The following is a 17,123-nucleotide window of genomic DNA, read 5'->3' as shown; positions in this document are numbered from 1 at the left end:
ATCTTCTTTTTTTGACTTTAAAAGAAGACTATCTCGTTCCCAACAAGCTATCACTTGACAAGGTGAATTCTCCCCACACCTCCATGTTTAATGGAAATTTTCTAGTTGTTAAAATAGAATACTGCTATCACTGATTGCAAATTACTATGAAAGCATCTCTCCACAGGGAGAGGAAAAAGCCAGTAGTTTCCCTGCTAGCTTTGCTCAGATTTCTGTGAGACTAAACAACAGGCCATTTATTTAAAAAAAAAAAAAAAAAAAGTCTTGAAACATGCAAGGTCTGTTTGCAGTGTTGTTTTTTTCTTCCTGAATTCTGTCAGAACTGCAGAGCTAAGCAATCAAATGGGGGGGGAAGTTGGGGGATAAAAGCCATGGATGGCATTTTTAATAATTCCTGAGATAATGTGCCTTGAACAAAACACTGGAGCAGATCAGTTTTTCATAATTTCTTCACCTTGCAGGAGTCTTCAGTTTTGCAAGCTTTATTGGGCTCACCCATTTTGAAATGGGTGATGCTTATAGCTGTTGGAAGATTCCTGGAAAGAAGTATGCAGCATGTCAGAAATGTGCTCAGCTTGTGTTATTTGCCAGAAAGAAAACTGTTTAGTTAACTGCTAGAAAGTATTAGGATACTGCCAACAGATGGTTTACTACTTTTACACAGTTCTTGTTTTCTCTCAAGTAAAACATTGGTGTAATACTTTGCAGAGGTCTCTCTGCCCTTACACAGATTCTGATATCCCCAGAACCTCATATACTCTGTTCTTAAAAGAATTATGCATTTTGCTAGTAAGTGATTTTGCTCAGACATTTGGAGTGATTGAAAAAAAAAAATCTATACATACCAGAGAAAGCTGATTCATCTTGGATGGTTGAAATAGAATGCTTTAATCCCTTAATGTTATTTTTTAGCCCATTGTATTACTCTGGTTTTGTATTCTTCCCCAGCATTAAAGTAACATAGAAGAACATAATGATAAAGAGTTCACTTCCCTATTTTTCAGATGTGAGGTTGCAGTTGAGAAAATTGAAAATCTCAGAGCCTGAGAGACCTGGCTTTGTTCCCTCCTTCTCTTTTGGAATATTCCACTTCATAGATGACTGTACTATGCAGAAATTTGCAGTTTGTACCAATACCAGCTATGTGAGGAGGAATGGAACTGGAACTGTGAGGATTTGGAAAGCATGATTTAAGAGCGTACTGAGGTATACTAGTTGGAGTAAGGCAGTGGCAAGAGTACTATGTGCTAGCTGTTAGCTGAAACAATTTTTTTTCCCTTTAAAACACCTTCAATTAATACTGTAGTAATACCCTATCTCTCTGGCAACCTGTACCCTGAATTATGAATCCATTTAACATCTGGTTTTGCAGTGATGAGTACTTAGTACTTGCAAATTGTCCTTATTGAGCATCTGTGATTGTTCATGGTAATAAGGCAAAATCAGGTTCCTGTGAGATGTCTTGCCAGAGTAGCTGCCGTGACTTAGTGTGTTCTAGTTATGTAGGATATACTACAGTAATAGCATTGCATAATACTTTTGTATATTCCTGTATGCAGCAGGTTCTGATTTAGTGCAGAAATCACACTGCAGTCTAAGAGCCTAACTTCCAACCTGCCTTTTTGCTATGCATATGTTTAACCCAACAAATAATGGAGTCAGTATACCAAGAAATTTGCTCCTATTTAAGATACATTTGTTCTTATCAAGAAGCCCCATATGAATGCCTCTGTTTTACAGCTTTTTATTCACAGTTTGGCACTTTGTTGCAAGTTTTGATTTTGAAAAATTTTGTCTAGATTGGCTCTCTGCCGTGTCTTCAGTCGACCAATTTCACTATTTGAAAGCTCCTGACATTTCAGGTTTTGTCTTTAAACTGCAGTTTCATGATCCTTGTAAACTAATACTGCTGGTGGTTAAGGCAGCCCTAATCTTACCCCTGCTCTTCCTTCCCGTGTGCTGACACACAGCTGTATAGTGAACTGAGTTGGAGCTGATCTGAGTAAAATCAAAACTAATCACCATTTTTCTTCGTTTAAACTGGATTAAACCTGGATTAATTATCTCCTCTAGTTCACTGCACTACGTCATAAGCACTTGTGCTGTCAAAAGGAAGAAAAGTGCCCAGGGAAACGAATCCTTTCTGCCAGTATAAATGCACAAGGTGGCCATAAATGAAATGTGAAACAACACAAACAGCTGAAAAACTGCACGTGCTCCAAACTGCAGTCCTTCAAACTAGTTCCACTTTCCTTGGGGAATGTGGACTGCTCCTTCTCACCAAGATTCTTTAATTTCATTTAAAAAATATTTTTCTTTGCCAAAATATTGGACAAACAATGAAACAAATTAAGAGAGAACTCAAAAAAAAAAAAAAACAAAAACCAACCCAAACCCCTAAACAAAAAAACAACTTCAAACCAATTGATTTGTTTCTGTGATAAAGTTATTAGACCATACGAATAAATTGGAACTAGCAGATATATCTCCACTTTAATGGTGTCTTTAATAGTGTCTCATGTGACGTTAGTCATGAATGAACTAAGGAAATTAAGTTTACATGGAAGTAGTGTAAGATGTAGGAACAAAAAAAATGATTGTAGAAGCTATTCAAGGGAGTTGGTATCTTTCTAGTTCTAACTGGAGGAATGAACAGAGGCTGTGTTAGGTTTCAACCAGTTGTAACTGTCTAAAGTGGTGGTACACTCAATGTAGATCCTGGTTTTCAGTGTGTCAATCTAGGATTGGAAGTTAAAATGATCATACAGTATTGGAAAAATAGCCTGAAAGTTGTAAGTACAAAAATCCCCTGTTAAATGGGAGTAATTAGTTACTTAGATGTCAAATGTCTTATTTTTTCCAGAAAAAGATTGAAGAATATGGTAGATGTTGAACTGAAGCCCTTGTCTTTTGCTGACCAGTTGGAAAAGATCCACATATGGCAGTAGCTATACAAGCAGGAGTGTTTGCTGTAAGGTCTATAAAGTATCATAGAATCATAAAATATCTGGAGTTGGAGAGACGAAAAAAGATCAAGTCCAACTCCCTGCTCCTTGCAGGACTACCTAAAACTAAACCATATGACTAAGAGCGTTGTCCAAATGCTCCTTGAACTCTGACAGGCTTGGTGCCATGACCACTTCCCTGGGGAGCCTGTTACAGTGACCAACCCATTAGTTTTTCCAGTTGACTCTGGTGCCATAAATGAAGCTGAGAGTCCAGATTTGAGGACTGCATTTCAAAAAAGATATAGGCCAATGGGAAGGAGTCTAGAGAGGTGAGGTGTCTAGAACAAGAAATCTCTGAGGAATGGCAGAAGAAGCTGTAGTAGTTCAGCCGTCAAATAAAACTCTAAGGGTGGATGTAATGACTGGTCTTAACATCTAAACATATCTAAAAGGTCATAGGAGTTAAGCTAACCTCTTAAGACTATGATTTTTAATGTTGCTATGAATGTCCCGGTATCCTGAAGTAATAAATACAATTTTCCACAAATGCAAATGTGGTCTCTCTGGGGCTTTGTTGCAACATCCGGCAGGTAGTTCCTAAGTTTCGCTGTGAATCTCTTTGTGAAATTCAGAACATTCCCATTTCAAAAAGATTACTCCAGTGGCAGTCTTCCCAAGCACTTTCTGTTTGGATGGAGCTGCTTAATGTGGCATTGTCTATCCTTGTTTTCAAATGCATATGTTCTCAGACAACAACTTTCAGATTTTGGGACTCTTCTAATGAGGACCTCTCTGAGTGGGTCCTTAGCTGTTCCACTTCATTCAGAGAGGCCGTGACAGGGCTGTACCACCTTCTGCTGAGGTGCCTTTCCCTCCCTGGGGCATGTCCCAGAAGCAGCCCAAGCTGTCCATACAGGGTTTGGGGGAAAGCTTGTTTAAGGAACACTGCTGCTCTTGGCTGCTTAGAGGATGAATATCCACAACGTCCACCAATTCTTGCATTATTATTTTATTAACTTCTTAGGCGTATAGCATTGATCATAAATGCTAAGAAAACATAAGCAGCAATTCACTTTAAACAGGCATGCATAACAACCATACATTCAAGAACTGCAAAAATTAGTCTACTGTCTGCAGCTGTTCACACATAGAATTGCAGTACAGAAATATTATATGTCTTATTTAAGCTGGATTTTTCCAGCTTGCAGTACTGTAGGTTCACTTGAATTCACATCCTTGTGAGCAGAGTTTAGCTGGGACTCACCATGCTGTTTACTAGGACATTAGCTGTTAGTTCTGGAATTGCTGTTTTCTTGTCAGAACAAGAAAAACTTGTTTGGCGTGGAATATACAGTAACCCATCCATCAGTATGCTTCTTTGGTGCCTTCTTGTGCCACCTCCTACCTAATTTTTTGTACCGTTTGGGGGCACAGAATCTCAGAACCACCAAGTGATGTTGCATGTTCTGCTTTTTCTACCATCTGGCGTGAGGAAGTAAGGATCTTGGTTACCATGCTGCTGTATGCATGTGTCTCACTCTCTCAGCGGTAATATACTTTTACTAGAGCAGAGTGCAGGAATGAAAACAGCTGCTCTGTCTTCCATGTGAAAGTGGGACTGATTCTGATTTACCCACTTGTGGGATTTCTGTCATGTCCCTGATAATCTGTCATTGTAAATCGATGTTTGGGGTCTTTTGGGGTGATGAAGGAAGGTGAACAAAACTTCTAGGTGAACTTTGTTCATTTTTTTTAAATGGATTGTGTCAGGGTCTGCCAGATTGAGGCACTGGATGATATAAACTCAAAGGTACCTTTCTGTTCTGCATCCCTTTTTTTTATTGCTTCTTTATAAATACATATTCCATTCAGAGCTCTTAATGCATTTGATCTCTTTACATCTATAGGTCCATACAACTTGAACCAAACTCAAATTGCCTTCCTTTGGGATGAAATGTTGTAGGAATTGCTCAGGCTTCAGACTGCCTGCCTCAGGTGAAGAAACATCAAACATCAATATTTAAGCACTTAACTGCTTCTGTCTGACTTTAACATATTATTACTATACCTTTTGCCCTTTTTTTTTCTTGACTAAAAACTTCAGGTTCTCAAGCCACAGAGTATGGTACCCAGTATATTTACCATTCCTTTTGCTTATGGTAGGAGTTTTTGAGAGATTCATGGATCATTCAAACCAGGCTGCTCTAAGGGGTGAGTAAATAATGCTGGAACACTATTAAATCCCTGTAACCAAACCGTAGCTCAGTTAAAAGCAAAGTTAAGAAGGCTTGTATTTCTAGCTTACAGTATGTTCTGCCAAACATTGATCTTGGATTAGGTAGCTACAATATAAAGTAGGCTCCACTTAAAAGGATGAAAAAAGTCACTTCACTGCAAGAAAGATTCAAATTTTAGATTTAGGAGCCATTGCTTTCTGAAGTCTGAAAGTCCAGTTCAGCTTGACTGGGCAGACAGTTTACTTTGTAGTTATATATGTAAGTAAAAACACATTTATTGTTTCTATTTTAAATTGCTACAAATACAGTTACAATTTTGTAATTTTCATATTTTAGAATTAATATTCAAATAAACCAGTTATCACTGCAAGTTTATTTGAAAAAATTAATTGGAAATGTGCCTACAAATAACTCTGGAGAGTGATTTTTTTTGTTTTTGTTTTTTTTTCTTCCCAGTAAATACTTATAAGTCATGAACTCATGTTAGTAGGATGTAATAGAATTTTTCTGTCCTGTGGAGTGACTGCCTCTATTGTCCTAATTTAAATAAAAATCTATCAAGCAAAGTTAGATTTGCAAAAAGAAGGATGACAGAAGATATTCTGATCTTCTTGTTATGTTCAGGCCTTTTAAAGATTTTACGTCAACTGTTTTAGAGTAAGGTTGATCTACTGGTTTAATCCTTGTTTGCAGAACTAACTAAACTTGGTGTTATTCCTTTAGGATAGAGTTAAGCGTAATAAATCTACTGCAAAGCAGCTTTGGAAATTGTATGTTTTAGTATGTGTTTTTTAAGGATTTATAAATTATTTGCCTTGCTTTAGCAATGATTTTGTGCTTCTCCAAAGTTGTACTAGCTATTTGAGATACCAACAAATACAGAATTTTGATGAATGGTAATGATCAAATATGTAGTCTCAACACTTTCAGTAAGTAAATACCAGATAATTATCACAACAACAGAAGCTGGGCTTTTAATAATGGTGTCTTGCAATGATTTTCTAAAGTAGATGTTCTCTGTCAGGATGGTGGCTTTATTAAAAGCAGATTTGAGTGCTAGAGCTACCAGTGCAGTCCAACAATCTTTGGTTGCTCAGATGATTTCACACTGCAGGGAACATTTCAGTGGTTAGCCTGTTCTGTAAGCCCATCCCTGTTTGTGATTAAACTAAAGATCTTTGAAAACACCAAGACTTAACATACTGAACATTTTTTCTTTTTTTTGGAAAACATCACTTGCTCTTCCTTCTCCTTATTTCATTTCTCCTTTCTAATTTACTACTATTTAAATTCTGCATGCTGAGGATTAGTTTCCCCAGTTCTTTCTGTATACCAATACCTCAACAAAGATACAATAGATATCTTTTTTTTTTTCCACTTACTTGCATAGACCTACAAAACATCTGGATGTGAAGATAAGTCAGCCGCTTGCTGGCTGTCTGCCTGAAAACAGTCTGAGATTCTGGCTGACCAGAAAACAGTTTTCTGTTACTGAACATGTGGGATCTGTGAAGGTATCAGCCTAAGTATCTTGGTTTTTTACTTGTAGGGGTTTTTTGGGGTTTTTGGGTTTTTGATTTTGGTTTGGTTTTTTTTGTTTTAGAAATTACCTTTAATCACTGTCCCCTCACACACTTATAGATGAATGGTCAGCTGTTGCTAGGAGGATAGCTGTTCCTAGCAATAGAAATATCATGGAGAATAATTGCAGTACAGAAAGGTTTGAGGAGATGCAAATGGGGTGTGAATTGCAGGCACTAGTTCAAATCCACACAGGAATCCTCCCTCTTGGGCATTTCTGTTGGGCACTGGAGGCACAGTGTAAATGCTCACATCTTCTTCCATAAGGCTGTGATGGTTGGAGTGAAAAACCGTGTCAGGAAAATGGAATTTTCTTCGTTCAACCAAAAGCATCGTTATAATGATTTGACTGGAATTAAATATGTGGAACAAAGAAAGTGTGTGAGGCAGGAAATGCGGGCTTTCTTCAAAGACTCTTGCGTTTCCTGAAACGCTTAAATCCCCCTTGCCTTAGAGGGGTAAACGTTGTGAAAAGTACTGCACTATCTTGGAGTGCTCAGAGATCCTCCAGTAAAAGTTCCTTCTGGGAGGCATTTTTTATTCAAGCATGGGGGAAACTGTTTGCATTCCAGTGTGTGAGTCCACATGGCTGTGGATGGAAACTGATGATGGTTTGAATTTGTCCTGAAATGTGCGCCAAGAACAAATGTTACTGTGTAAGGAAATGGGCATGTACTACATGAAATTGTGCATGTACAGCCAGCATCTTTTTTTATTTGTTTTTTTTATGAAAAGAGGTGGTTTGTTGGAAAATGGGAAAAATTGAGACTTACTCATGTTTCTTGAGCAAGTCTTACATATTTATTTTTTTTGGTAAAACTAACAAAAAGATTGCATTATGTCTGCTCTTGAAAAAGAGGAACACTGTAATGTTTTACTTAAGCAAAGGTCTTTTGTGCACATCTGCCAGTAAATGAGAAGGTTGCTTATTTAAATCCAGCTGCTGATTTTTTGACCTATGAAAAACAACTTCATTCAAACTGTACTGACAGCTCAAGTGTGCAAGTCTGCCTGCACACAGGCACAGTTAGTTGTTTTCTTTTTTATATAGACTTTTGTGTTTTGTGCTAGTGTCAGTTTCCACATTAGATGCAGCAATCGTGTCAAGTACACTGCATTAGATTAATTGCTTAATTCTGGCATCTGAGGCTGTTGTAAACCAAGTATTGGGAACAGAAGGATCACAACCTCCTAGGCAGTGAGTGCACGCTTTAGTTCGAGGTTCCAGTTACAATGATGGGTGTCTACTGTGTCTGTGTACAACTTCTGGTAGATGTATATAAAACCAGCTTAATCACAAAGCAAGTAAGAGCATGCAGCCATAAACTGCAATATTTGATTGTTCTATGTTGTCTTCTGTGTTTCTACTGAAACAGAAGATTTAATCTGCCTTGGGATACTCTGTTGAGCTAGTCTTTATTTGAAGTTGGATTTGTATGTTGATTGTGCATAAAAGCACTTGCATCGAGATGTTTGTATACATAGAGAGGTGTGTTAATTAAATCTAGGTTTTGCATTTATTTTGGATTATTGCATATGTGGCTGTCATTCTAGTTTCATGTTGTAAGTTGTACTGCACATATGAAGGAAAATGATTTGGGATATCTATGAAACAGGATTTGAATAGTGTCTTGTTTGGCTTGCCTCCTGTTCAGCAGAGTCTTATCAAATGCAGCTATATACCATGAGACCTATTGCTTGTAATATCCTTACAGTAAATCTTGAAGTACTATATGAAAGTTTTGAACCTATAGACCAATAACATTTTCTGCTACAATCAACTGTAGGTAAGGGAAATTTATATTCTCTCTTAATCCAGGAAGCCTTTACATCACTGAGTATATCTTTGAAATCACACTTTATTTTTCAGTGTGTGAGTCTGAAGAAAACGTTTGAGAACATCTGTTCAACAAGTCGGTTAACACAATTAACAGCATCAGATCATTGCAAGCTGGAGAACACTTTTTCAGTTGGATGTAACTTGAGTATATTTTTACCTGACAGCATTTGTGTGTGTTTTCCCAATAAGCATGTAGAGGTCTGAGACAGAAGTTATTTTTCCAAAGATTATCAGTCTCCATCTCAGGAGGAGGTCTGATTAAACCCATAGTCATTGACAGTGGCCTCGAATTTAAAAAAAAAAAAAAAAGCCAGTAACCAAAAACTAGTTATAATGTGTCAACATCTTCCATAACATATATTGCAAATATTTTCAGAACATAGAAGAAGAGAAAATTGTGGTATAATGAACATTGAATGTGAAAACAACCTTTTCTGAGTAACTAGCAGGCAAATTTATTCTTTTAATTCTGTTTTCATGTTGATGTATTTGTTGTTAAGGGATAGGTAACTTACATAGCAGAAGTTACAAAATCATATCTTTTCAGGAGCTGCATGGTTGTCTTTGAAACTGGTCTGGGTTTTTCTTTTGATGGGGCCATTTTTTAAATGCAGTTGATTTTTTGTAAAGGTGCATGTAAAATGACTTAACGATAAAACTTGTCAGAATTTACATACCTCTATTGGTTAACTGAGGTATACCATTACAAAGCATTTAGGCAGAGGATTCTATTTGCATCCCAAAATAAGTAGGTGGTGGATTTGAGTTGGACTAAGTTGTGTTCCCTCGTGCCTCTGTGAATATGGCTCTTCCTTTTTTCTTTTTTTTTTTTTTAAGATAAGGGAATATCATAAATAAGTACCAACAAAATATTGAGACTGAAAGTGTTAAGACAATTACTCTGCTGGTAGTATGCACACTAAAAATAATGGATCTGTGACTCTTTTGGCTTCATAATCTATTTTTGACTGGAATTTATCTATGTTTTCTAATAGTTAAGTTGTGGCAAATATCAAATGATTCCACAGGCAGAATATCTGGCTTCATTAGTTGAGACCTGAAGATGATCGATCTTGTACTAAGAAAGCTAAGGATGTCAAAGATCTGTGGGCTTGAAAGTCTTAATAATATGGAGATGAAGAATTTAATGCATGTGTCTTGGAGCATCATTATATTTGAACAATTAAAAGGGGCATTCCGCAGTCTGTATCACTGGGACCTATGTACTTATTAACAGATTTCAGTGCAGAACTAATTGGAGTTACAACTGTGGTGCTGTCTACATAAAGAGCCTGTTAATGTCCTCTCAGAAACTGCATCTTTCTCCTTTAATTGGGCTCCTCTGTAAGCTGTGGTCATATCGACCTTTTCTTTGATGGACACGCCTGAATAAGCAGCTTCCCTCCTTTTCCCTCCCTGTTCTCTACAATTTTTTTTCCTCTCCAAATGTCTCCTAAGTTGACTGTGCTGTTTTCTTGTGAAACACATTGAGGAACTGACCTGGGTCAAAATTACGTAGGAGAAAAGAGGAGGTGTGGTTTTGTCTGCGTTAACCTCGATGATTTCTCTGACACTATTTCCTGTGCAGTTGCCCAGTTGATAATTATAGAGGAGTTGAGGGGATGAGGGTGCTAAAGCTGCGAGAGGTGCAGGAGCTGCTTAATCAAGTACTGTCACCAAGAGTTGTGCTCCTGAAGAGAACAGTCTTACTGAGTATGAAGCTTTCTCCATCTTCTGTGAATGAGACTTGTCTATCAGCACAAGCACAGTGTTTCTTCCGTATGTCCTTGCAGTGCTTTCCCTGTCTATGTGGGACAGATGAGTTTCCCTCCAGTTTCCAGAGAGGGAATTAATGAGGCTTTTATGCAGCATGAAGTAACAGGGTATCTCTCTGAGAAGATTTTTGCATCATACTGAAGAGCTAGTGTGGACAGCTTCTGCCCAAAATAAGCTAAGCTAGTTTAAGAGAATTTAAGAAGCATGGAGAACAAGTTCAGTGAAGACTCTTAGATACTTTGAAAATTCTGCCTCTAAGTGCCTGAAATTATCTTCTAAATTCTTTGAATCATTAAAAACTTTATTTGAAGGTCAGAGCTGTGAACACACATGTAAGCTAACTGGACTTTCACATAACTTAGAAGTTTCTGATATTTTTTTATTTATGATTGTATTTTTAGAGAGCAGCAGTCTACTATATCTGTGATCTACAATGAATGCCAAGTCTGCAATCAGCAAAGAAATTTTTGCCCCACACGATGAAAGGATGCTGGGAGCTGTCCAAGTGAAAAGAAGAACAAAAAAAAAGATTCCTTTCCTAGCTACTGGGGGTCAGGGTGAATATTTAACATACATCTGCCTCTCAGGTAAGATTAATGATTTTGACATCCAGTTATCTGTTTAGCTTTATCTTTGATTAACTGATTAGATGTTATCCATAGCCATAAGGAGCTGGGTGACTTGAATCTTAATAATGTAACCAGGGAATTACGGCACTTACGTCTTTAATCCTGAGAAACCACATGCTCAAGGCTATTAATGTTTATACCATGTAATAAATTGAACAGGTGGTTTCATTGTTTAAAAAATATTACATGTTCTCTCACAGCATAGCTTCAGAGTATGAGCAAGTAGAATATTTGGTAACAGTCTTTGCATATTGAGGTTAAGATCTTTCTTGGAGGGATGAACTTTACATTGTATTTCATTTTAATGCCCTGAAATTTTTTGTTTGAAGCAGGTATGTATTCCTCTTCTTTTTATATTCTCCTCTGTATGTTACTAGCTCATTTGGTAGTTAGATATGCAACTTTCAGCCAGAATATTTTCAGTCCATTGAACAGAACAGTGGTACTATGTGTCAATCACCTGATTTTAAAAGGGACGAACATGGAAATTCTTGGATTGAAGGAGAAAAGGATGTATAAAGACACATTTTGTGAGAGGTCATGGGGAACAGGGATAAATTTGTTGCTGATGTGTTCAGATGAAAGTTTCTCCGAGGTCAAACCAGCACTTGTGACAGTCTGGATTTCAGGAACAGGGTAGGTAGTAGCTACACAGTAGTTTGCTTTATATATTTACCCTTTCTAATAAGAGTAAAGGTCCAGTTAATATGTTTCTAAATGTATAAATGAAATCCAATGATTGGGTAACTTGTGGTTAACTATGGTTATCGTAGATTTTTTGGCTTTTTAATGCTTTGAATACTCTGGTTATTGTAGTGAAATTTACCTTCGGATTACGTCTTGAGGCAGTTGGAAAGTAGTTTGTGATTCTGATTTGCCTGTAGTTTATACCTGTTTTCAAACTTAATAATGGAATTCTGTTGCCTGGAGGTAGGCATTTAGTGCAGTTTCAGGTTTCCAGCTACCTCCAGGTAGCTCTCTAGAAAGGCAGAAATCCCTTGTTGTTTCTGTGTCTGCCAACTGACTATGTGTGAATAGCTCTAGTATCCTAGGGTGATTTAGTCACTTAGGTTTTCAGGCATATCTGTTGCTCCCCTTTGAGTGTGTGCATTTTACTGGAAGTACAACTAGTGGTCAGAGGAAGAAGTGCTCTATTAATCTCAGAAGACTGCAATTATTTTTGGACTGTAAGGAAGATAATGTTCCATGGACTCCTTCAAATTTTTTTCCACTGAAAACTACGTTAAAACTTTCAAAGCATAGGAAGTAAAACTCAGTGACTCTACTCAGTGACTTGGTATAAGACCACATACACTTTCACACAAAATGTACATTTATGGAATGTTGTTGAATGAAATGTTATTTGTATGCGTATGTAAAAATGCTCATGTTAAAATACAAGTTGCAGAGTATATGCACACACATGCTGAGGACAGTGAGACAAAACAGAAGACTTTTCCTTTCCAGCTCAGTGTTCTACTTGTAATTCTCCCTATATATAGAGCTTCAAGAAAGGGTTTAAAAAATTATTCACCTAGGCTGTTCCCTAGACTTGTGATTGGAATGCTCTTTGGATTTAAGGATTGCAGGTTTCAATTCTCTCAGGTTGCAGAGGAAGCTGAATCTAGGTATCCCATCTCTTAAAGAAATGTTCAAATCGCTAACCTTTTGAAACAAAGCTCAACTCTTCTTAGTTTGGCAGTCAAACTTTTCAAGTGTCAGTCCAATTTTTTTTCTAAGTCATCTTATTTTAAAGAACAATCCTGTTCTAGGACCAGGTAGTCAATTTTGTAATACCCAGGTGTTTGATACTCGTGTTCATGAAGAAAGGTTAGAGGTGTGATCTCTGCTTATAATTTTCTGTAGGCTAACTCTATTCAGTAGATGGATTTTAATTTTTTTTTTAATTGGCATTCTGGGGAACTTAGCCCTCCTTCAGCTCCCCCACCCTCATGTTGATGTGTAGTAGCCAACGTGGATTTTAGGAGATTGAATGATCTTAGACGCATCTAATGTCTTTCTGCAACAGGATAACATATTATAAGTAAGAAACAGCAGATGTCCTGACTTCAGCAGAGTTTCTTTCTCATGATGAGGAGAAGCATTCAGGATCTAAATAAAAAAGCTGCATAATTGTATTTGAAGAGCCCTCATGCATGGATCACTCTTAGTGGGGTTTTGCAGGGATCTGAGACCAGTTGTTTTATATACATCTGTAGTTTATATTATGAAACATACAGTATCATTGGTAATTTCAGTAGGCAGCGAAGCAACTAGGGAGAGGACTGCCTGACTCTGTGTGTGTTTGAGGGCAATATTAGAGTTCCAAATAGTCTGATCAGAAAGATGATGCAATTCAGTAGGGTCAACTGCAATTAGTTATTTAGATGGATATAATCAATGGCACAAAAGTAAGGGGTAGGGAACAACTCTTTCTGCCACTGTGGTTTTTACTATTTGTGATGACTATGAAGCAATAATGGTTTTAGTTGCTGCAAGAAGTTGTATTACCAATTAAGAAAAAGTTTTCCTTTAGTAAGGGTAAGTTAATGTGGGGATGTCAATTTAGCTGTGTCCCCAAACGGTCTAAGATGAACTAATTATTATAATAATATATTATTATAATTATTATAAAATTATTATTATTTTGGGATAACAGAATGTACTTGGTGTCCTTCCATTTTTCTGTGATTCGGTATAATGAATGTGACACAATGGTTGCTAGCTCTGGATTTTATTTTCTATTTAAAGTGACACATGCTTTAATGCTGAGTGTTGCAACACCTATCTTGGAAACACCTTTATCAGCCTTTGACTGTTGTACCATTTTTCCCAGGTTTGCAGTATATTAAGTAAATGTAGTGACTGGAATATATTTGTGTTCTTAGTTTCCTTTGACTAACTCAGTTTGGCCTTTGCTAAAAGGAATTTGATAATTTACTGTTTAAAACTGTTGAAAGAATACACATAGAAACTGACTTGTTAAGGGACTTATAAATATTTGTGAATATAAAATATCCTGCCTAGTTATAGTTTCATTCAAGATATGGTATAGAAAATGAAACAACAGCCATTGTGATAACAACTTTTAGTTACTGCTCAGTTTGTAACTGTCAAATTGCACAAATTAAGTGTTTTCCTTTCTGTGTTGAATTGAAAATACATTATCTCATAATTGTTGTATATCTGCATTTTTGTAAATATGGATAGAGATGCTGAGCAGGGAGAATACCCTTAGGCCTTGAAGAGATGAGGTAGTGAAGCATTGAAAGAATCAAATAGTGAACAGAGCAAGATAAGAGAGGAAAGGAGATTCTTTCGTCAAATACCAATTTTAACTATATACTGGATTTTTTTTTTTTATTTGACAATACTAAATACTGAATTGGTTAGAAGGAAATCCTCATTAATGCTCAAAAAAAGATGTACCTAATGTTTGTCATCTGAAACTACAGACAGGTTAATGTAAGAAAGCTGTAGCAAGACTGCTCATGTTACCTGCAACCTTTCTAGCCTGTTGTAGTGGTGGTTAGACTGCCAAGCAGAGCCAAGGAGATCTTTTGGGAGTTACATAGTTGAAGAACAGCAAGAAAGGAGTAGACAGATGGGAAACACAGAGGTGGGGTAACTGTAGGCAGAACAGAGAAGATGAAAACTGGGATTTTTAAATCTTTTTTTTAATGTAGAAGAGGATTTAACATAGAGAAAAGACAAGAAATTCAGAGCTGAAAGTGGATACTTATCACCTCCTCCACACTAGCAGACCTAGTGACAGTTATTGGATCAGATCTAAATTTTAATTTTGTCACCATTGTCTTATATAATTGAAACATAATTATTCAAAATAGTTCTTAGTCTTATTTAGAATTCCAAATTAAGTATAAAATACTTCAAAGGTCACTTCAAAGATATAGGACATTGGTGATCTCTCCTACTTGCTTGTGTGCAGTTCTCTGTGTTATTTCCTTTGACACCCTATCATTACATTCTTTTAAGTAACTTCTATTTAAAAAGGTTTTTAATGTGTTATAGTGCATTGGAAGTGTTCCAGTTTGTATATATGGATGTGGTGTTGACCTTTCAGGACTAAAAATCTATTGAAGTTGCAGTGCACTGAATGAACCAGATGGTTCCTTTTGAACCTGAATTCCTGTGTGTCGTAACACTCTCAGCTGAGCTGTACCACTCTTTCTAGTCCTTCTGCTGAAAAGCTTGGGATTTGACTGTAAAGCTAAAGTTGTTTACAACTGAGAGTGGAACTTTTCCCCCGTCTTTACAACTTTAATAGTGTTCTTTCTTTGCCATTTCCAAATTAAATTAACATATTGTCACTTCAGGGTCTTTTTTTGGATGGCTTTTATGCAGAAATACAATCTATCAAGAATGGTGCCAGAAGAGCCAAAAGGAAATGCAAAGAAATCATTAGAAATAATATATAAAAATGTATGTGCAGGGGGAGAGCGTGTTGGGTTTTTCTTCCTCCTTTAAAATCTAACCTTATTGGCCACGTCATGGATTTTTTCAAAAGACTGCTATTTGCAGTTAACCATAGTAGGTGTTTGGGATTTTTTTACTTCTGTTTCTAAGTATACAGAGACACAGAGGTTTGGCTTACTAGTTTAAATAGTTCTGTGAATATCCTCGTTTGTGCTCTTACAGCACACTTACTTTAGCAGATATCTACCACCACCACTCGGTTACACTTCCAACATAAGCTTTTGTATTCTGCTTTTTGCCTGTAGAGCCAATGGTGCCGTGAAACTCTTTTCCAAATACGCATTTGTTGTTGCTTCCATGCTGGCTGCTCGTGGAATAGAATATTACCCAGGAATGACTTATATCTCTTGCTCCTTTGACATGACTGCTAGAAATTGGCCTTAATGTCATGTGGCGTTCCAGGGCAGGTTAAGTGCAACTGAGTTTTCAGCATGGTAGCTGAACTGAAAACTAGAAAGCAGTGATAAGGAACTTCATATCAAAAGAATTCAGTTTTCTCCTAATGTGTTTTCATTTTCCATTTGAGTTTCACTACTGTACTGAAGTGACAATCTCCCAATTTATTTTCTGTATTTTCTTGTTGAAGAAAACATCCCATTTTCAGGACATAATAGTGCAGAGGATTCTCATGGTTCTTTCTCAGGACGTGAGAAAACAGAGTAAACATTTTCTGCTGATTTTTCCAGGAGCATGTTGTAATCACCTCCCCATAGTGTGTATTTGAGGAATTACTGCATATTTGGGGGGGCATTTCCCGCCTGTTTAAATGTTGTATTAAGGAGTGAGAATGATACTTCAGTGTTCATGGTCAGACACAGGTTATTCACTGTCTGACCCACTTAAATGTCAGACTCTCCAATGAATGTTTAATTGTTTATGTAAAATAGAACATGACTGGCATGAGAGATTCAGTCAGCCCAGAAGAACATGCATGTGAAATGGTGGTCCAGTCTTCTGCAAGCTCTGAGCTGGACAGCCATTTGAAGACAACTGCAGGCCAGCTGCGGTGCTTTCCCTAGCCCTGTGGACCCAGATTGGCACAGCAGGCTGAACATCTGGGCATAAATTGATATGTTCAATCAGGGATTAGGGGAAATATTTCTGGTACCTGTACCTAAGACAAGGGCTGCCTGTTGCAGATGGTGGCTTTGACATAAAGACCACATTCTGTCCCTCAGAGAAATCAGATGTGAAGTATTCCTATGTCTCGGATGAGTGTCTTGAATACTAATCATCTGTATAAAAAGTGTGTCTGCCATCACTAGTTCTCTGCCTCAACACTTTTGCATTTTATCTGAAAATACCTGATAACTTCCTGATGGCTAATGGAGAAACTATTCCAGAATTCAATGGGCAGGACTCTGCAATGCAGAAAAAGTAGAAAATAAATGTACTATTCCTTCTTTATTGGCTTTTTCAGTGCCAAAGTACAGACACATTGGAGACTTTCTTCAATTGGCTACTGATCCTTCTAAAACCTTCTCACTGTTCAGAGTCTGGCTGCTTTTGTTTCCAGTTACTCAGAGACCTGACCTACACAGATTTTGTGCATATTTTGCATTAGTGTTGACTAAGTCAGTCATACAGTTTGTTAGGGTGGGCAGAGTTAAATTGA

At 37.2% G+C, this 17,123-nt stretch overlaps 1 protein-coding gene across 3 annotated transcripts in view; it reads left to right on the top strand.

Moving 5' to 3' along the window:
• STXBP6 (syntaxin binding protein 6) overlaps positions 1-17,123 on the top strand; it is a 129,178-nt gene that overhangs the window by 33,287 nt on the left and 78,768 nt on the right. The window contains exons 1-2 of one of the 3 annotated variants that reach the window (XM_074868204.1): positions 5,075-5,159; positions 10,784-10,969. In XM_074868204.1, the coding sequence (XP_074724305.1) occupies positions 10,816-10,969 (154 nt within the window). In that variant the 5' untranslated portion in view covers positions 5,075-5,159; positions 10,784-10,815. Of the gene's footprint in view, positions 1-5,074; positions 5,160-6,610; positions 6,700-10,783; positions 10,970-17,123 lie in introns of those variants that run through there. The other 2 variants (XM_074868205.1, XM_074868202.1) reach the window with 2 other exon arrangements.

This window comes from Strix uralensis, chromosome 4, assembly GCF_047716275.1.
Source record: "Strix uralensis isolate ZFMK-TIS-50842 chromosome 4, bStrUra1, whole genome shotgun sequence".
In the NCBI taxonomy this organism is placed as follows: domain Eukaryota; kingdom Metazoa; phylum Chordata; class Aves; order Strigiformes; family Strigidae; genus Strix; species Strix uralensis.
Note: the sequence above shows the minus strand (reverse complement) of the source record. Positions and strands in the feature narration are given on the sequence as shown.